The sequence below is a fragment of the Trichechus manatus genome, unplaced genomic scaffold (assembly GCF_000243295.1).
Source record: "Trichechus manatus latirostris isolate Lorelei unplaced genomic scaffold, TriManLat1.0 scaffold00108, whole genome shotgun sequence".
In the NCBI taxonomy this organism is placed as follows: Eukaryota; Metazoa; Chordata; class Mammalia; order Sirenia; family Trichechidae; genus Trichechus; species Trichechus manatus.
In genome coordinates this window covers 6,235,946-6,257,385 of record NW_004444044.1, presented here as the reverse complement: position 1 = coordinate 6,257,385, position 21,440 = coordinate 6,235,946, and the positions used below count along the sequence as shown (strand labels likewise).

The 21,440-nt window shown below is 38.3% G+C and overlaps 1 protein-coding gene across 1 annotated transcript in view; it reads right to left on the bottom strand.

Annotated features, from left to right (window-relative positions):
- Positions 1-604: 604 nt before the first annotated feature.
- LOC101353331 (transmembrane serine protease 11F) overlaps positions 605-21,440 on the bottom strand; it is a 67,921-nt gene continuing 47,085 nt past the window's right edge. Inside the window, exons 6-11 of the mRNA XM_004383367.1 lie at positions 17,493-17,656; positions 16,647-16,685; positions 11,834-12,035; positions 6,541-6,800; positions 3,980-4,122; positions 605-766 (exon numbers count right to left, since the gene is read on the bottom strand). Coding sequence (XP_004383424.1) covers positions 605-766; positions 3,980-4,122; positions 6,541-6,800; positions 11,834-12,035; positions 16,647-16,685; positions 17,493-17,656 — 970 coding nt within the window. The remainder of the gene's footprint in view (positions 767-3,979; positions 4,123-6,540; positions 6,801-11,833; positions 12,036-16,646; positions 16,686-17,492; positions 17,657-21,440) is intronic.

Genomic DNA, 21,440 nt, shown 5'->3' with positions numbered 1-21,440 from the left:
TACATTTAAATTTTTTTTAAAATGGCAACTCTTACGACTTAACGATAACGTTCTGCATTGTTAGATACAAACTCAGGTTAGAGTTCAAGTTATAGTACAAAGCCCATGCTTCTCCATTCTAGCCATGGAATGTACAGTAAGTCATCAGTCCTAGAATTTTGAATCTCTGAATCTTCATGGGAGACTTCTATAGGATTTTTATCTAGAAGAATCCCAGGTGTTCCAGATACTATATGAGGTAAGATTTTGGCAACACTGGCAGCTCTTCATATCCTGTGGAAAATGATATTCCCCCTCTTCCAGTAGGGGGAAACCATTTATAAGTATTTGTCTTAGTAAGAAGTTATCAGAAACAAGTTTTTCTTGTAAGTGAGGGGTCAGTGCTATCTGTCATTTGCTGTATCTTCTTCCCTCACGGTAGGAGAGAGAGCTGGGTCATATGTACACAAAGGCCACCACTTCATGATATTAGATTGTTCTGAGTCTGAAGGGCTTCTTCACCTCCAGCAAAGGCACTGATCCAAACCACATGAACGTGAATAATATACAACATGGAGGAGTTTCAGTTCTGTGTGTCATGGATACAGTTCATGGACAGTTCACACTAGAGGTCAGTCTTTGAGGCAATCCAGTCTCGATATGTAGTCACTCTCGTGTAGACTCCAGGTTTTTTGGGGAGAGCACATGATTGTCCCCAACTTACTATACCAACAAGATACCAGATGCCATGATTATCAGAATAAACCAGAGGTCCACCAGAATCTCCCTGCAGAAAAAACAAATACGTATTTGAAATGTTAACTCTGATTTAATTCAGTAGAAGATCATTGTAATCATTTCTTTTCCACAGAAAAAAAAAGAAACTGGTAAATAGACTGTAAAGCTAGATGAGATGGATTATATAATGTTTCTCTCAATTGAGTTAAAATTTTGTGCTAAACTTTAAAGTGCTTTACTTTTTAACAAGACTAACATTCATTCATATGAAATAGTTACCTTATTTCTGGTTCAGAATCCTTTAATTTTTTTTTCTAGTTTAGCAAGCATGTATATCAAATGTTAAATATGAGATTAATATTTATGTGCACAGCTTGACGATTTCAATGATCTCAATGTTAATGTTAGCTTGGCTGTATTTTTTTGCACCTGTTCTTAGTTTCTTTTTCTTTCTCCCAGCTATTTATAATTTTTTTTTTTTCATGCTGGATTTTATATAAGCCCCCTTAAATTTTTTTTTGGAACAAAGAAGATTAAGTAAATAAATAAATATATATGTAGAGGTTAAGGATGTGGCCTCTGTAGTTGAACTGCCTGAGCTTCAGTCTCAGTTCTATTAATCACTGACTGTGTGACCTTGAGTAATATAGTTAACCTCTCTGTGCCTCTTTTGCTTCACTCATTTATTCATTCTTATATCAACTATTTACTAAATTCCTATAATGCATTTTGATGAGCACTGAGGAGACAAAGGTCCCTATGCTCACAGAGCTTGCAGTTTAGTGTAAGAAACCAATATTAAATAAGGCCACAAATTAATGCAAAATTACAACTGTGATTTAAAAAATAAAGCAAATCAGTTCCTGTGGGGTCGACTCTGCCTTACGGCGACCCCATGTGTGTCAGAGTAGAGCTGTGCTCGATAGTTTTCAATGACTGATTTTTCAGAAGTAGATCTCCAGGCTTTTCTTCTGAGGCACTTATTAGTGAATTGGAACTGCCAACCTTTCAGTTAGCAGCTGAGCCCCTAACTGTTTGCACCACTCAGGGACACCACAACTTTGATCAGGGCTATGAAAGCATACAGTATGAGAATTTGACTAGTCAGAGAAGTCAGGAAAGTTTCTGCTGAGGAAGCACAATGAGCTGATATCTGAAGGAGGAGGAGTTAACCAGGCAACAGCAGGTGAGGATGAAAGATGTTCTAGGCAGAGGGAGCAGCTCTGGCAGGAAGGAGTCTGACATGTGGAGGGCCTGAAAACCAGGCAGAGGGACAGGAGAGAAGAGCACAACATGTGGAGTGTGATGAGGCTGGAGACGTAGGGAGAGACTAGTCCATGTGGACCCCTGTGGGTCTTGTTTAGAATTTTTTTGTTTTTTTATCTTAACATAGGACCAAAAGTAAGCAACTGAAGTGTTTTAAGAAGGGGTGTTGACATGATCAGATTAGTGTGTTGTTAGAAATCATTCTGCCTTTTGTTTGACTAATGCACTTAAGGAGCATAAGAGTGAATGTGAAGAAACGAGAAACTAGCTAGATGGCTAATGTAGTTGTCCAGAGGAGAGAGACAGAGACAAAGGCAAGAGTTGTGGTGGAGCTATTTTTAGGAGGTTAAATCCACGAACTTATGTAATCAACTGACTATGGGATAGCGAGAGAAAGTTAGAATGGCTTCTAACCGTCTGGCTTGCTTAACAGAATAAAAGGAGATGCCATTCATAAAGATACAAAATATAAGAATGATCAGGTTAGGTGAGGAGAAAATAAGCAGAATCAGGTGCAGCATGTTGAATTTGAGATGCCTTTGAAATATCCATGTGGAGCTGTCAAATAAGAGTTGACAACTCCCTGGAGCTCAGGGAAGAGGCTAGGGCTGAAAGTATAAATTTATTAGTCATGTGCACAGAGGTGGTAATTGAAGCTGTGGAGGAGAATTAGATCCACTTGGGAGAAAGTACAGAGTAAAAAGAAGGAACAGGCATAGGATAGATCAACATTTAACGGCGGTGGCTAAGAGAATGAGCCTGAAAAAAGAGACAGAAAAGGAATAGACAGAGATGAAAATCATTATAAGACCAAGAAAATAACTTTTCAAGAAAGGAGAGATAACCGTTATTAAATGCTGCTAAAAAGTAAAAATAGAAGAGGACTGAAAAATATTTATTGGATTTTAAAAACATAAAGGTCATTGGAAACCTTAGGAAGAGATATATTGGTGGTTTGATAGGGCAGAAACTATACTGAAATGAGTTGAGTTAGTCGAAGGTGAGAAAATTGAGACAATGAGTCTAAACATTTTTTTTCAAATATTCTATAGTAAAGGGTTAAGGTAGGGTGATAGCTGGAGGTATCCTGGTTCAAGAAAAAGCTAGGGTGTTTTGGTTTTTTCCCCCTTAATTTGGGAGATTTCAATAAGGAAGGATCCAGTTGCAAGAGAAATGTTTACTATAAAAAGAGAGAGGAAATAATTTAGTGAAAACTTCCCCAAAAGGCCAAAGAGAATGGGACTAGAGCATAAGAAGAGGGATTAGCCTTAAAGAGAAGAGGCAGCTTCTCTGTTGTGGCCTAAGCAGAAGGCTGATGAAATGGGTCCAGATGAAATTAGGACTGCATGCTTGGTACTGGGAAGATGAGCAAATTCCCCTCTTATGGCTTCTATTTTTCTTTGACATTTTGGAAAACAAAGTCATCAGCTGAGAATAAGGCATAGGGGGAAATTAGAAGTTAAGGAAAATGGGAAATGTTGGAAAACGTTCAGAGAATGGTAGATTTGGAAAAAAACAGACAACAAACATATTAGGCTTGCCAGCTTTATTATTTGGACTATATATATAGTGGAGTCAATGTGTTGTGTGATATTTTCTCTACCCACATTTCACTGCCTGAGTTCTTTCAGGTTTGGCACTTTGGCGGACAGAAATATTGGAAAGAAAGAACAAGTGATCTTGGGGTATTAGCAATAGTGTTAAAAAAATTGGAGTTTGTATTTTTGTAATCTTCTGATTTGTAAAATAGAGATAATTGTAGTATGTTTCTATCTCATTAGATTAAGTGAAATAATTTACAAAAAGTGATTAACACTTAGCTTAGTACCCTCAATAAAATAATTTTTTGTTGTTACGATTATTAAATAATCTTAGCCCCTGGTGAAATAGATGCCATTTTTTTTCTCTGGTAAAATATATGCTAAATTTAGAAGTGGCTAATGGAAGCTGACATAAAACTTTCCTTTAAGAGTGCTGACATTCACTTTGGGCTTACCTTACAAGCATCAACTTTTCCTTGCATGAACCCCGCACACAGCATTCCTGGAGTTATCAGCCCATCATACACATCCTTTCTATTACATACATCAGTGCTTATGGTTTCTACTCTGGCTTGCCGAAGTTTATTTTGTGTAGGTCCTATTAAAAAAGAAAAAAAAATGTTCTTCAAATATAACTTTATCTAAGACATATATTCCTAGGAGCAAAAACCTAAGATTATTTTATTAACATAAATTATCACCACATTTTATTCTCCATGTCATAAATGTCTCCAGGTAAGGAACCATAAACATAATGCCCCGGTATTACATTTCTAGATCTTCAAAGGACATTGGGCCCTTTAAAACTGCATGCAATATCTCATGTGTATATGTATATGTGCATTTTTTTCATGAGGAGTCATAGTTTTATTAGATTCGCAAATAAATCTTTCACTATGATCTTATTATGTTCAAGTGGCACATTTTCCATATAAGGAAACTGAGACCCAGGATGGTTCATTGATTTCCAAAGGTATTCAAGTAGAAACTAAGACACATGCCCATGCAATAGTGTGCTATTTAGGGGTGTCTTGGAGCATGAGAAACAGAGTGGATGCCAGATATATGCCAGCAATCTGATGCTAGCACAGAGCAGGGCCAGGGTCAGGAGGAGGTATATACAGCACCTGGAAGCTGTGATGGGGAAGAAAGCTAGACACTGAGTACAGGAAAGGAGGTAGCTTAAGGCTCCTGACTGATGCTATCAATGAACTAGAGGTAAAGGAGGAGAAGAAAGTCACACCGGAATGCATGAGGCATTTGAGAATTTTTCATGCAAGACAGTTCTGTCAAAAAAAAAAAAAAAAGCTAGATTAAGGCATATTAGCATTTGTCGCCTAACTTCTACCATTGATAGAACCTTAAACATATTTCTAGATTTCTTACCTTAAACATTCAAACATACCATTTCTCTTTAGAACTGAGTGAACTAATACCTAGAAATCTTAAATTCTAGTCTTCAGTTTATAAATTTCTTAGAGTTGGTATCTTTTAACACAGGAGGTGGGACAGAGGAAGAAAATACAGATTCTATTAACTAACCAACATGAAAAATTTTTCAAATATTCACAAAGGCTTTTCATGTTTATTACTACTGTAAATCCTCATTAAAATTAGAAAGGATTTAAGCAAACAAAACACTGTCATTAAAATGGTGGTTTAAAGTACACCAACTCCTCACTTATTGACAGGGTTAGGTTCCAAAGACCAGGAGGTCGTTATATGAAAGTGGCGTTATGCAATAATCCAACTCCATGCCCTGGATGCCCATGGTAGCCCAGGCTGCCTGGGGCTGAGGCGAGCCCCTGGCCTATGTGCTGCCTTGGGAGGCGCAGGGGCTGTGCAGCCTGCCTGCCCTCTAGGGGAAGCAGTGGCTCACATGCCCCCGGCAGGTGGGACTGCTGCATTTGTGGGGCCTGGGCTCCACAGAGGGTGGTGGTAGTGGTGGTGAGTGGGGCAGTCTTGGAAGTTAGATGGGGCATGGCTTTGGAGCCCCCAGCGCAACTTTCCAAGTTAGCTAGCAAACGTCAACACCCAACAGTACAGAGGGCAGCTTGGGCAGCCGGTGAGGACTAATTGGGCCTCCATGACTGGCATGGGTGCTGTGCTTCTCTTGCCCCCTCTCCAGTCCCGTGGGTGTCAGGACGTGGTGGCAGTAGGGTCCTGGGCACTACTGGTCACTCCACCTTCCGTCGTGGCACCTCGCATTCTCATTGGCTTAGGAGGGGCCACCACACAGGGAGACGCCTGCCGCAACCAGCCCAGCGCAAACCTAGGAAGGGAGCGGAGGGAGGCTGCCCGCCCCACAGGTCTAGCCCCAGGACAGAGCTTGGCGCATGGCCACTACTACCTAGTCATCCCTGGGGAGGCCGCAGGGTGGGCAGTTTCACTCATCCACCCTCGCAGGGTGGGCGCTGAGTGGTTAATGCACAAAACAGTGTAGAGTGGATTTTTTTACTATTGTTGTAAATGTGAAAGGTTGGATAACGAGATAGTTGATAAGTGAGGAGTAGGTGTATATATTAACCAGTAGTATTCACATCTGGGAGTATACCATTTTTAATTATTTACTGTCTTATACTCCCATGGAGTTCTGGTGGCAAAGTGGTTAAGAGCTTGGCTGCTAACCAAAAGGTCGGCAGTTCGAATCCACCAGCCACTCCTTGGAAACTCTACTTTGTCCCATAGGGTCGCTATGAGTTGGAATCAACTCAGTGGCACTGGTTTTGGTTTTTATACTCGCATAGCTTTTTGTCCCTTCTCACAGCACCTAACACAATCTATTCTTTTCTTCTATATTAGTCTTTAATTTCTCACCACTGCTTCAATTAATTGTGAACTCCTCAAAGAACAGGGACCCAGTTCCTTTTATTTTTTAATCCATAGCCCCCTGTTCTGTCCTGAGCCATACACATTGGAAGCATAAACATTATTTTTATGAAAAGCCTAAACTATTCCCTAAGACAATTGTTAAATCTCAAGACAAATTTGTGTTAAGTAAATTTAAATTACTCACCATTATCTACCATGGATCCAAATCCTGTGACAAATACGCTTGTTTTAGGTGGCAACTTTAGAGATGAATCCGGCAGGCAAACTCTCTGAACTATTCTTGAAAACGGAACTCCAGTATCAAGCTGGACCAAGGCAATGTCATTTTCATTTGTTTCTCTGTGGTAATTTTCATGAAGAATAATTTTCCTCAAATTTCGTTTCACTTCAGGTGGTGTTATAGTTACACCAAAAGTAACAATCCATTGACTTGGGTCTTTATTTCTGAAAAAAAAAAAAAAAAAAATCAAAAGGTATGATTTATAATGCTTAACTTGATCTTATAAAAATGATTGAGACTGTATTTCTTCCCAATTATTGGAGATCTGCTCCTGAAAAATCCCTTAGTAAGAGAATTTGCAGTTGATGATTTTTGAGAAAAAGAGGTTAAAAACATTGATGATACAAGTGAGTATATGAAAGCCCTTCAAAATATTTTACATCCTCTAAAATTAAGAAGACAACATGGCAGCTAAGTGAAATTCCAGTGCTTTATTTATTTGGATTAATGATAGTAGTGCGTACTACACAGTTAATTTCCAATGTTTTCATTCCTTGCTTGTTAGAAATTCTTCAGGTTCTTTGTCTTCATAACCTCAATGAAATGTGTTAATTTTTATTTGTTTTGGATAATATGCATGGATAACTTACGCTCTGTGTCAGCTCCTTGATTCATTCTTATTTTATGACTCACTTACTGGCTCTTGTTTACTGGATCTTACTGTGTGTGCAATTTATCTACTTCACAAAACCTCATGTGTACACAGGGTCGTTTCTCTGCCCTACACCCCCATCCCACTCCAATTTTCAGTGGCTATACAGCCCTACTGAATGTCATGCTCTTACAGCTTCCACCCCCTTTCATCTGGCCTGTTTGGTACCTCTTACCAGGCTCTCAACTTTCCCTTCATACAGATGCTTTTCTCTTTCACAAGTTTGCATCGCAAGCAAATTCTATTTAGTCCTGTCATCTTTTTATCCCTATTCTTCCCCAAAGACCAGTTCTCTCTTTCTAATTACCCCATCAAGAATGATTGGAAATGTAGAGAAACTTGAATTTCTGTATGTGAAACGAAATTGGGTAGAAGGAAATCACACAGAAGAATTCAAAAAGGGGATTTCCTCTTTTATGAGGGATTACTGTGTTGGTGAATCATAAACTTTTAAGTATAACGAAGAACCTGAAAGATCAATGGTATTCAAAGAGCTCTGCACTGCCCCAGAGATGATCAGGCAGAGCCTGGGGAGTTCTGTGCACCTCTGTTTTGCTTATTTACACTTTAAGGAGAGATTTTGTTAGAAGCAGAAATCTTAAGCCTGAAGCATTCATTTGAAAACTAGAATTCTGGAGGTACAAAGAGTCCAGTCCTTATGAAACTTGAAATCTAAATGGGGAGACAAAATAGAAATACCCTACTCCTTCATCCGTTGCCAGTGAGAGGAAGCCTCATGTAATAGGCCCCACTCTTTTTGGATAAGGACACTCTGACCCAGAGGTTAAGTAACTTGCCCAGGTGAGTGAAATACCCAGCTAATTCGTGTCAGAAAGAGATGGTCCAAGTCTCCTAATTCTTTGTCAATAACTTTTTCCCCACCCACAGTTTCACAGTGACTGGGATCATTTTTCATGGACATAAAGATGAAAAGATTTGTTTTAAACATCGTTCAAAAAAAATACACTATTTCTGCAGGAAAAACAATACACTCATAAAAAATTTAATCTGTTTGAATGATTACAATATTGTCTTCAAAGTACCCCATATTTTTCCTTCACAGGAGTATACCACATTTTGCAATTACATGCAGTCCATCCTAACAATTATAATCCTTTCTCTCCAAGATCATCACCTTTCCCTTCTCTTTTGGATTATTATTATTAGCATAAAGTATGTTATAATGTCTCCCATATTCTTTTAAATCCCTCTTTTGACACCACAACCCCGCTTTACTATGGCCCAATTTATCAGCTCCCTTTCATATAAAAATTTCTTGAAGGCACTTTCTAAATTCACTGCATCCAGTCCTTTTCCTTCTATTCTCTCTTGAATACATTCCCTTCCCCATCATACCACCAAACTTTCCTTTTTCAAGGACACCAGGGATTTCCACTTTGTCAAATTCAATGGGCAATTCCCATGTCTTTCTATACAGAGAGTCTACACTGGATCTGCTGTAACATGTATTTTAATAATTATAGGTGATATTCTTCATTAATTATTAATAAATTGGCATTCTGGGTTTATTTATTTTTTAATCCACATAAACAGAGAAAATTATAAACTAAAGTGCATGCTACTCTAACCAAAACAGAAATGCAAAGAACAGTGTGAACATTAAAAACCAGGAAGCATTAACAAGTTAGTGGGGTTCAAGTTCACCTCTAAGGGACGATGTCCGTTATTTTGGGGTTGTAAATATATATAGGAGCCCTGGTGGTGCATTGGTTAAGCACTCAGCTGCTAACCAAGAAGTCAGCGGTTCCAACCCACCAGTGGTTCAATGGGAGGAAAGACCTGGTGATTTGCTCCCTTAGATTTACAGCCTAGGAAACCCAATGAGGCAGTTCTATTCCATCCTATAGGGTTGCTGTCTTAGTCATCTAGTGCTGCTATAGTAGAAATACCACAAGTGGATGTCTTTAACAAAGAGAAGTTTATTTCTTCACAGTAAAGTAGGCTAAAAGTCCAAATTCAGGGCTTTAGCTCCAGGAGAAGGCTTTCTTTCTCTGTCTGCCTTCTCATCAGTGTTCCTCCGGACTAGGAGCTTCTCCGTGTGGGGACCTGGGTCCAAAGGACACACTCTGCTCCTGGCACTGCTTTCTTGATTATATGAAGTCCCCCTGTCTCACTGCTCACTTCTGTCTTTTATATCTCAAGAGATTTTCTCAGGACACAATCCTATCTTGTAAATTGAGTCCTGCCTCACTAACACAACTGCCGCCCATCCTCCCTCATTAACATCATAGAGGCAGGATTTACAACACACAGGAAAGTCACACAATACCAGGAATCATGGCCCAGCCAAACTGATACACACATTTTTTGGGAGACATAATTCAATCCATGACAGTTGCTATGAGTCAGAATTGACTGGATAGCACACAACAACAACAAATATATATAAACAGAGTCCCTTTTCTCTAGTGAGAGAAGGGACAGACAATAACCTTAGATTCATTTGGTTGTTTTCTTTACGCCTCTACTCCATAAGAAAGGTGTAGGCATCTTGGAACCATTTGGAGCATTACCATTAGAAGGATGGTAAAGAGCCTCCTAGAATCACCAAGATAGCCTTTTTTAGAAGGGTGCATGAGTAGTTACAGTAGCCAAGCAAAGGGGATTGTTCCAAGCTTTTCTGTCTTTTCAGTGTTTAAAAGCAAAAGCTTTCTGTATGTACCCTGATAGTGAAACCCTATGAAAGAAAGCTGGTGTGTCCCTGATCTCCTGCAGCAACAGGGTGCTTGTGCATATTCATGTAAATAAACTGACACAGCTAGCTTTAAGAGCTACAATCTCTGAAGCCCATGCAGAGAGCCCCTGCTGAATTGTAAATGACAAATTTTCAACAGCAATATTGTGACAGCAATGAGACAGAGTAGCAAACCTCTCCCACCTTCTACATAACTGTCTGAATCTCACAAGCCCACAAGGATTACTGAAAAAATTCCTTTCATGGTTCTTGGGCCAGAATTTGCCCCCAAACATTTTCAGGCTCTCAGGTTTCTTGGGAGGCTCCTTTTCTTCCTAAAAGTAGTGACTGCCCTCCAGTGGGGGCTTGTGTAATGGTGAAAAATGAAAGAAACTTTATTTGTGAAAATTCACTAAGGTGGAAGGCTTAGGGATGAAGCAGTGCATCCAGGGTGAAACTTTTGGCTTTTGTACAGCTAGATAAGTCTTGTAAGCACATTTATGGCTTCTTGTGTGATAGCTAGGGAGCCCTGGTGGGTTTGGGTTTTTTTTTTTTTGTGTGTGTGTGTGTGTGTGTGTGTGATATTTGGAAAACCAGAGGTACCCAATGTAACCAAATGGTGCCTCCAATTATCATTGGATCATTGGTGCGTTCTTTGGGACATGTATTTCCCACAAAAGAGGGTGCCATTTTTGGTGGGACGTATGTTCCCGACAAAATATGTATCAAAATCCATATTTCATAACATAAATTCAGAAAGACTCCTTGATTCAGCATGCCTTCCATTACTGAAAACACATGATATCAAAAAAAAATTTTTTTTTAAGTAATAGGGTCTTGAAAGGGACAATGTAGTGAGAAGAAAGAGGTTTAAGAGGGGTACCTTTTTTTTTTTATATATACTTCAGGTAAAGGTTTACAGAACAAATAGTTTCTCATTAAACGGTAGTACACATATTGTTTTATGACTTTGGTTAACAACCCCACGACATGTCAACCCTCTCCCTTCTTGACCTTTTTTTTTTCTTTTTTTGGTGAAAATATACATAGCCAAAGATACACCATTTCAAAAATTTCTACATGCACAGTTTAGTGACATCGACTACGCTCTTCCAATTGTGATGCTATTCTCACTTTAGATGAAGGTTTACAGAACAAAATAGTTTCTCACTGAACAGTTAGTACAGATGTTGCCCTACGACAATGGTTAACAACCTCACTACACAGCAACACTGTCCTTACTCAACCTTGGGTTTCCTATCACCAGCTTTCCCATCCCCTTCTGCCTTCTAGCCCTTGTCCCTGGACTGCTGTGCCTCATTAGTCCCATTTTGTTTTATGGGGCTGTCCAATCCCTGGCTGAACAGTGAACCTCGGAAGTGACTTCACCACTGAGCTAAAAGGGTGTCTGGGGGCCATACTCTCGGGGTTTCTCCAGTCTCCTTTAGGCCAGTAAATCTGGTCTTTTTTTTGTGTGTTAGAATTTTGTTCTACATTCTTCTCCAGCTCTGTCCATAAACCTAAGAGGGATACCTTTGATTTTTTTTCTTATTTATAAAATAATAGTGAATGTTAATAGTGGGAAGCTTGAGGGATTAATTGGGGAAAAAAACAGCAAAAACAACCAAATTTATTGAGATAATAGTCTGTCTTTACGCTAAAAGAATTCATGCTGTAGTAGGAAAGATGGCATATTAGGATCATGGCAATACCAGGAAATATATGGTAAGAATCACACCAGATATACAAACTAAGAATCATAGCTATTGAGAGAAGGGAGATGGGAATAACATGATCAGAGGCATGGAACAAGCATAAGGTATTTAAGGGACAAAGCAGGGTAAACTTACCTCCATAAGCAGTGAGCTGCTGTGACGAGCCATGTGTTACTGATGAGGCTGGCTCCACACTGATGGCCTGCGCCTATGAGCTGGAGGCTGGCCTGCCAAGGCCACTCCCCATCCATAGCTGTTTCACTTCCAAAGACAATCTTTTCAGTAGAAGAGGATGATGGTATTGGTATGTTTGAAGATGTCATCCTTATCCCACACCCTGTCACAGAAATATCTGTTAGCTTGTTTTTGTGAAAAAGAGAGAAGAAAGCATATCTTAATTTGCCTTGGATGGAGATGCTTCGGTAAACCATTGCCACTGCTACGCTTTAACCCACTCCTAGCACTCAGCCTCTGAGGTTATTTTATAGGGTCCTACTGCTCCTATTTAGGTTCAGAAGAAATATTTAATAACATTTCAAGGCATCCAGTCCAGGAATTAACTTCTGTCTCTGTCTATAAAACATATATGGATAGATAGATAATTTATCGAGCATCAAAAATATACAGATCCTCTGATAAGTGTGTTTTTTTATTGTTTTTTTTTTCCCTGGCAACACATTTTTCAGAATAGAAAGCTAAACCTTAGATAGGGAACATAAATCTCTGGAGAAAACCCAGATGGTAAGTGGCAGAATGAAATATGAAACTAGGAAGATCTGACACTGAAGCCTGTATTCTTAACTACTGAATGTAGGCCATGATTCACCCTGGATATGACTATGTATAATCCATATATTGTATTGCAAAGTCCTGCAATATAACAATCTTAAACAATAATGCCCTTTTTTGGTCTTCTAAAATTTGAAAGACTAGTTAACAACAACAACAAAAATTCTGTTCCCTGGTATCAAATCCTTCATTGATTAGACTTCAAACCAACCTTAAATAAGTTTTGAAAGGTAATTAGTACAGTTATTAATGTATCTTTTAATTATTTACGTATTTATTAAAAATGTAGTTTTTTTTCCTCCTAAAAGGAGTTTGATTGTTGCTGTTAGTTGACATTGAGTTGATTCTGACTCACAGCATCCGCGTGTGTGCAGAGTAGAACTGCTCCACAGGGTTTTTAAGACTGTGACCTTTTGGAAGCAGATCGCCAGGCCTGTCTTCTGAGGTGCCTCTGAGTGGGTTCAAGCAGCCAGCCCTTGGGCTTAACCATTTGTGCCACCCAGAATTCAGAAATAGTAAAAAAGTAGCTGTCTGAAACCATATTTACATATTCATCATAGTTCCCCCGGTGTTAAATAACTTCAGTGGAGATTGTTTCCAATTAAAATGAGCTTCACATTGAACAAACAGAGTTTCTAGGTTAACACAGTGTCATATTAAAAAAAAAAAAAGCTGCTGTCAAGTCGATTCTGACTCATGACAACTCCACTTATGTCAGAGTAGAACTGCGCTCCATTGGGTTTTCAATGGCTACATTTTTTGGAAGTAGATCACCAGGCCTTTTTCCTGAGGTGCCTCTGGGTGGACTTGAACCTCCAACCTTTTTGTTAGCAGCCAAACACGTTAACCATTTGCACCACCCAGGGATATAGTGCCATACTGGTAGTACCTAATACTTCCTATCCCAACTTCTCCTTAAAATATGCATTAATATAATGATAATATAAGTAATAACTGCTAGTTATGAGCCAGGCATTGTGCATGGTGTTACATATATTTTCTCTAATTTTCAGAACAACCCTGAATGTTAGGTGTTAATATCTCCATATTACAGATGAAAAATTTGAGTGTATCATATTGTGCAAAGGGAAAAGGAACAAAATTACTAAAAATTAAGGAAAGATAAAAACATAAACTCCAGTAGACATTTTCAGTAACAGCAGTGTCTAATGAGTTGGTTTGAAAAGCAACTTCTTGGATGGCCCAAGCTCTAGTCTTTGAACTAGAATTGTATAGAGAGTACCAAGAAGATTGGAAAAGCCATTGGCTCCCGTTATTGTGATCTCCCAGCTCAGGAAACAAAACACTACACCTGTCCCAGCCAAGCAGAAACTATATTCTGAACCATTCCATTGTGACCCCCTCCATGCTTCATCATCTCTTTTCTTTATCTATTTAGAAGCCATGATTCCCAGTATACCACTCTATTTAGGGATAGAAGAAAGATGGGAAGTAGTATGAAAAGTGTAGTTACATCATGAAAAGCAATTTAAAGAGAGAAAGGAAGAGCACCAGCATTAGTGAGTGGTGGGGCTGGTGTTGCAAAGGGGGTAATTGAGGTCATTTTCATGCTCTACACTTGTAAGATCAGAATGTAAGCCTGCATCTAACTTATAACATAGTTAGAGTCCACCTCTCAAAAAAAAAAAAAAAAATTAGAGAAATTGTTCATTGAGCCGTTCAGCAAGTATATACTGAACATCCTATGAGTGCCAGGGACCACTTTGGGCTCTAGAGAGGCACCAGTAACAGATAGAATTTGTACTCTTTTAAATCTCATACTCCAACTGAAATAGAATAAGCTACTATGTAGTTAAGCAGAACTGTGTGCTCCAAGTGTATGCTAAGCCTTGGAAATGGGAAAGGAATGAGTAGATTAATCTAACTTTCAAATCTTGATTTGAGAGGTGAAAGTTGCCATACCCAAGAGAGAGAGGCTAAAGAGACTCCACATATTGTCTGTTAGAAAATGCTAAGTCTGGATTTATATCTTTACTTTCAAGAAAGAATGACCAAATAATCCAAAACCCAGCACCTTAACCAGATGCTTATGAAAGGGTACCATGGATTTAAGGTAGAATTATTTTCCACAGAAAATAAGAAATTTTAGTAAACATGTGCTTGGTGTCAACAAAGACATGCAAGAAAATATGGCCTCAATATAATAAAAGCAGCAAACATAACAAAATAACCGCTATGATAAAAATATATATAACAGAGTAGTCTGTGGTTAAATAAATTTCAATAAACTAAAGAATGTCATAAAACAAACAAAAAAACCCCAGTGCCGTCAAGTCAATTCCAACTGATAGCAACCCCATGGGACAAAGTAGAACTGCCCCACTAGGTTTCCAAGGCTATAGATCTTTATGGAAGCAGACTGCCACATCTTTCTCCCATGGAGCCACTGGGTGGATTTGAACCACAGACCTTTCAGTTAGCAGTTGAGCACTTAGCCACTGCTCCACCAGGGCTCTTCATAGAATGTCATTGCAGATACAAAATCCACATAGAAGTTTTAAAGTGTAAAAGTGACACATCAGAAAACTGAGATAAGTGGCCTACAGGAAGAGAGATTTGCTAAGATCTACTAGAATGTAAAGGAAAGTAACCTGAACTGTAACTACAAATAATGATTGATATGGAGGACAAAAAAGGGTGCATAGATAATGAATCATTTGTATTCCTGAGTAAGAAAAAAAAAAAGAACAATTGGAACAGAATTAATCATCAAATTTATAATAGAAAAAACATTTCCAGAACCAGGAAAAAAAGAGTGTACAGACTGAAAAAGCTCAGAATGTTCTAGTCAAAACTTAGAGCAAAATGCAACCTTCTAGATCTCTTGGCAAAAAGTTGTAAGATAAAGCTTTTCTACATTCATCTAAGAACAAAAAAGACAAGCTATTTAAGAATAAAGATCACACTAGCCTCAAACTTCAGTTCTACAACAAAAACATCAGAAGACAACAGAATAATATGTACAGAATTCCAAGTGAAAAGTCTATAATCTAAAAAGTTTATTCTAAATTCAGATAAAGTAAACAGAAAGATGTTCTTACATGTGCAAGTACTCAGAAAATATACCATTTGTATAGTGTTCTTGTTTAAAAATACTTCAGGGCATAATTTAGCAGATGAATAGATAAATCTAAATGAAGACTCAAGAATGGAAAATAATAAGAGCTAACAGGAAACCTTAGTGATGATTCTACTAATATATGAAGTTAGGAGTAAATAATTTTAACTGTCGAAAAAAATTTTAAAAAAGGTCTTGAAAAAATATTGATACAGTATGTAAAGATTAAATGATTAAAATTGTACAAGATATTATTTGACAAAGATTTGGAAAATGGATTGAGGCTGAGAACAGGATTTTAGAATGTGTTAAATTCCTATGCATCATTATTGCTTTATTCTTGACTATGATAACTAGAAAATGAAGAATTAGATATTTATTTAACAAACATAAAGGTGAACAGTAATAGATTAGTAAAGACTCCAATGTTTCAAATGAAGAAGATATAAAGAACATAGAGTATATAAAGAAAAAGAACACAATGGAAGAACTTTTACATAAAGCTGGAAAACACAGAAGAGAAGAACAACATATGAGTAATGAAAATATCCAGGAATATGTTAAACTCTGCATATTACAAATAGAGAATTGTCATTGTTTTTCATTGTCCTTACAACATTTTTAATGGAAATATATTTTTCCACAAAGAAAATCTCAGTATGTACCAAAAGGGGGAAGAGCAGAGAATGTACTTGTCAGCTATTTTGGCAAGAAAACCAGAAAGCTTTTAACAGGAGTAAATCTAACTAACTGCCATTTTAAACTGGGAGAGAATTTAAAAAGGTAAATATTTAGAAAGACTATTAAAATAGAATGTTAAATATACAGTTCCATCCTATTATAATAGCTGGAATACTATGTAGTTTTTTTTACTACATCCCCTAAGTCATAAAACATAAAATTATATTTAGCATAAGTTTATAGCCTTAAGTGTTTTAGATATTAGACATAATAAGCAATAATAAAAGGACTATGCAAATGGTTTACAAAAACACAAAATGAGTAAAACACTTCTCTGTGGTTTTTATTCATTATCTTTAGCTATAAAATAAGCAATTACTTGTAGGTTTTCAAACTTACGATTGTTGAGAAGATGCCTCGTCTTTTTGCCGTCGATAGCTGGAACAAACAATGCATGGATTAGTTGGCAGAAGACTGTGTCCTATTTTATGTTATTTTTTGCAAATAGCCCACTATTGGAAATGCTTATTATCTGAAGCATCAATATTTCAAAAGGGTATGAGATTTTTTACGACCAAGTAATATATAAATTACCCTCTACTCTGAATTAATTTTTGGTCCAAACTGTATAATTTTACTTTAAAAGAAAAACAGAGAACATTTTATTTTCTGGGTTTTGCTTAGCAAGCAGAAAAGTTAAGAAATTAGGAGAGAATGAATAAAGATAAATGTCACCGATTTCTTTCTTTGGAGACTCCAGTATAACTCAAAGAACCACCCTCCAATTCCCAACACAGTTGGTGTTAACAATACCAGGTCTACCAGCCTATGTGAGGGTGGCATATGCTTAGTGGCCAGTGTTGAAAAGGCAGCTCTAGGGAGCTAAAGGGCATTGTAGACCAGTCATGGCTCAATCTCAAGGCCCTGGTCCACAGGGTGGGAATTCAGTCAATGCAAGCTGATGGCCTACTCTCAGTGAGGATTCTCCCTTCATGGAGAATGTGGTGGAAGGCGGTTTCTCAGGCAGCAGGCACTGGAGGTGTGAAGCTCGTTTACGTACAGCCAGTATAGAGGCCCCACCCATACCGCAGCCTCTTATCCAACTTTATCCTTCCCTCCTGTAACATTTTGTTCCCTTCAGACTTATCTTGAAATAGAAGAATGTGTTGACCTAAATTCTTATGAAAAATAAAGGGGATTGTGAGGGGGAGGAATCACAAAGGTGGTTTAAAAAAAAAGACTTACGTGTGAGTGTAATTGATGTTTTGTTTATACTCAAAGGCAAGTTTTTCATCTTCAGACTTTGATATAAAATATATTCAATTCTTTTCTTGATTCTTTCAGCACTACTAGTAGATGGGTATTGAAACATGAGTACCATAAGAATCTTCACACCACCTTCATCGGGACTAAAGAACAAAAAAGCAGATAAATAATTCTGCTTCTCAAATCCTAAACTATTTTTCACTATTAGGACTCACACTAAATTTAAAGAAACCTGATGGATGGCATATATGTATACCAGATTTTTAAATTATGTCTAGATACAGGGAACAGGGCTAGACGTTAAAATTTAAACAGCTTGTATTTTCTTTTATAAAATGATCGGGAAGTGTGTGAAGCTCTATAGGGGAAGCAAAGGGAAGTATAAGACATATTGGATACAATACATAATGAAAAACATTGTTTTTCATTACTTTTCATTACTACCCTTACTTAGCTCATTGTTTAGAGAGGGCTGTGGGAGGACTGTCTTTGGTTTGTGCCATGAAAATGAAATAAATCTTCATTGTGTTAAACCACCGATACTAGGGGTTTAGTGCTCAGTTAAAATGTATTTAATAAATAAATAATTACAGAAAGCAGATTTTAAAGGAAATCATCTGATACAACAATCAAATGTATAAATTTATACTGTGATTTCTAGAGCTAGAAAGTCTCAAGTACATTTTTGAGTAATTTATTTGAAGGAAAAAAGGGAAAGAGGAGGTGAAGAAATGGCATGAGCTCTTTAACCATATATATATATTCACTTAAAGAGCACTGGTGGCACAGTGGTTAAAGCTGTCGGCTGCTAACCAGAAGGTTGATGGCTCGAACAACCAGCTGCTCTATGATACAAAGATGTGGCAGTGGCTTCCTTAAAGATTTACAACCTTGGAAACCTATGGGGCAGTTCTACTCTGTCGTATAGGGTCATTATGAGTTGGAATCAACTTGACAACAGCAGGTTTGTCTTTTTTTATATTCACTTTACCATGAGAAATGAACAAGTGAAGCAAACAGGTATTAAAATATATATATATTTCTGTAGCACTATGGAATCTAGATTGAAATCCATATAAAAAGTTTTTCGAATGGTCGAAAACTAGGTATATATATATATATATATATACAATAATTATAATATATTGTTGTTCTTGTTAGGTGCCCTCGAGTCAATTCTGACTCATAGTGACCCTATGTACAACAGAACGAAACACTGGTCCTGTGCCATCTTCACAATCATTGCTATGTTTGAGCCGTTGTTGCATCCACTGTGTCAATCCATCTCATGAGGGTCTTCCTCCTTTTCGATGACTTTCTGCTTTACCAAGCATGATGTCCTTCTCCAGGGACGGATCCCTCCTAATAACATGTCCAAAGTACTTGAGACAAAGTCTCACCATCTTCACTTCTAAGCAGTGTTCTGGCTCTACTTCTTCAAATGCCGATTTGTTTGCTCTTTTGGCAGTCCATGGTATATTCAATATTCTTTACCAACACCGTAATCCAAAGGTGTCAATTCTTCTTTGGTCTTCTTTATTCATTGTCTAGCTTTTGCATTCATATGTTGTTATTGTTAGGTGTCATCGAGTTGGTTCCGACTCATAGTGGCCCTATGTACAACAGAACATAACATTGCCCAGTCCTGTGCCATCCTCACAGTCGTTGTTGTGCTTGAGCTCATTGTTGCAGCCACTGTGTCAATCCATCTCATTGAGGATCTTCCTCTTTTTCGATGACCCTCTACTTTGCCAAGCATGATGTCCTTCTCCAGGGACTGATCCCTCCTGATAACATGCCCAAAATATGTGAGACGTAGTCTTGCCGTCCTTGCTTCTAAGGAGCATTCTGGTTGTACCTCTTCCGAGACAGATTTGTTCATTCTTTTGGCAGTCCACAGTATATTCAATATTCTTTGCCAACACCACAATCCAAAGGCATCAATTCTTCTTTGGTCTTCCTTATTCATCATCCAGGTTTTGCATGCATATGAAGTGACTGAAAATACCACTGCTTGGGTCAGGCACACTTTACACCTCAAAGTGACGTCTTTGCTTTGAACACTTTAAAGAGGTCTTTTGCAGCAGATTTGCCCAGTGCAATATGTCATTTGATTTCTTGACTACTGCTTCCATGGGTGTTGATTGTCGATCCAAGTAAAATGAAATCCTTGACAACTTCAGTCTTTTCTCTGTTGATCATAATGTTGCTTATTGGTCCAGTTGTGAGGATTTTTGTTTTCTTTATGTTGAGGTGCAATCCATACTGAAGGCTGTAGTCTTTGGTCTTCATCAGTAAGTGCTTCAAGTCCTCTTCACTTTCAGCAAGCAAGGTTGTGTGATCTGCGTATCGCAGTTTGTTAATGAGTCTTCCTCCAATCGTGATGCCACGTTCTTCATATAGTCCAGCTTCTCAGATCATTTGTTCAGTAAAGAAATTGAACAGGTACGGTGAAATGATATAACCCTGATGCACACCTTTTCTGATTTTAAACTTCTCAGTATTTCTTTGTGCAGTCCTATTGGTTACTTTTGTGTGGCCTTTCTAGCCATGGTCTTGTAACTCCCCTCCAGGTGATTGGGCAGGACAGTGTGATAAGGTAGTTGTGGCCTACCAAGAGAATTGGTCAGTTTTGCCTTAAAAGAAAGCCAAATTCAGAGCAGAGAGGAGGATCCTACAACCACCAAAAAAGAACAGCCAGAAGCGGAGAATGCGTCCTTTGGACCCAGGATCCCTGTGCTGAGAAGCTCCTGAAAGCAGGAGATGGAGAGAGAGAGAGCTATAACCTTGAATACAGTGAAAAGCAGTGGCAGGAGACACCTGGCAGCAGGAGATGGCATGGTGGGCTTCCTGGCCCATGGAGAAAGAAAGCTGAGTGCCTTTGGACAGAGGCCGAGGGCCAAGGAAGGATGTGCCTGCGAACACAGTTGGGGAGAGACTGTCCTGATGGAAGAACTGTATTCTGACTGTTCCTGAGTCTGAACTGTAACTGTTTCTTCCCTAGTAAACCCCGTAATCGTGAGTATGGTCTGTGAGTGTTGTGTGGCCATTGCAATGAATTATCGAATCCAGTACAGAGGGCTGTGGGAGGGATGGTTGGTGTCAGAACTGGTATAGATGGTGAAGAGAGGAGGCATGTCTGACCTCCACCTCATAGGAATCAGCCTTGAGCTTTTGGTCTTGGTTCTCCTTCCCTCTTTGTGAAGTTAGAGGAGGTCAGACACTGCCCCCTCATCGTTTTTGCACCTTGTTCAAACTACTGCCTCTTCGTCTATGTACAGGTTCCTCATGAGCACAATTAAGTGTTCTCGAATTTCCATTCTTCACAATGTTATCCATAATTTCTTATGATCCACACAGTCGAATGGCTTTGTATAGTCAATAAAACACTGGTAAACATCTTTCTGATATCTCTGCTTTTAGCCAAGATCCATCTGACATCAGCAATGATATCCATTGTTCCATGTCTTCTTCTGAATCCAGCTTGAATTTCTGGCAGTTTCCTGTCAATATACTCCTGCAACTGTTTTTTAATTATCTTCAGCAAATTTTACTTGTGTATTGTATTAATGATATTGTTTGATAATTTCCTCATTCTATTGGATCACCTTTCTTCAGAATAGTCACAGATATAGATCTCTACCAGTCGGTTTGCCAAGTAGCTATCTTCCAAATTTCTTGGCATAGATCAGTGAGCACTTCCAGTGTTGCATCTGTTTGTTGAAACATGTCAGTAGGTATTCCATCAATTCCTGGAGCCTTGTATTTCACCAATGCCTTCAGTGAAGCTTGGAATTCTTCCTCGAGTACCATACATTCTTTTTTTTTATTTTATTTTATTGTACTTCAGGTGAAGGCTTACAAAACAAATAGTTTCTTATGAAACAGTAGTACACATGTTGTTTTATGACATTGGTTAACAACCCC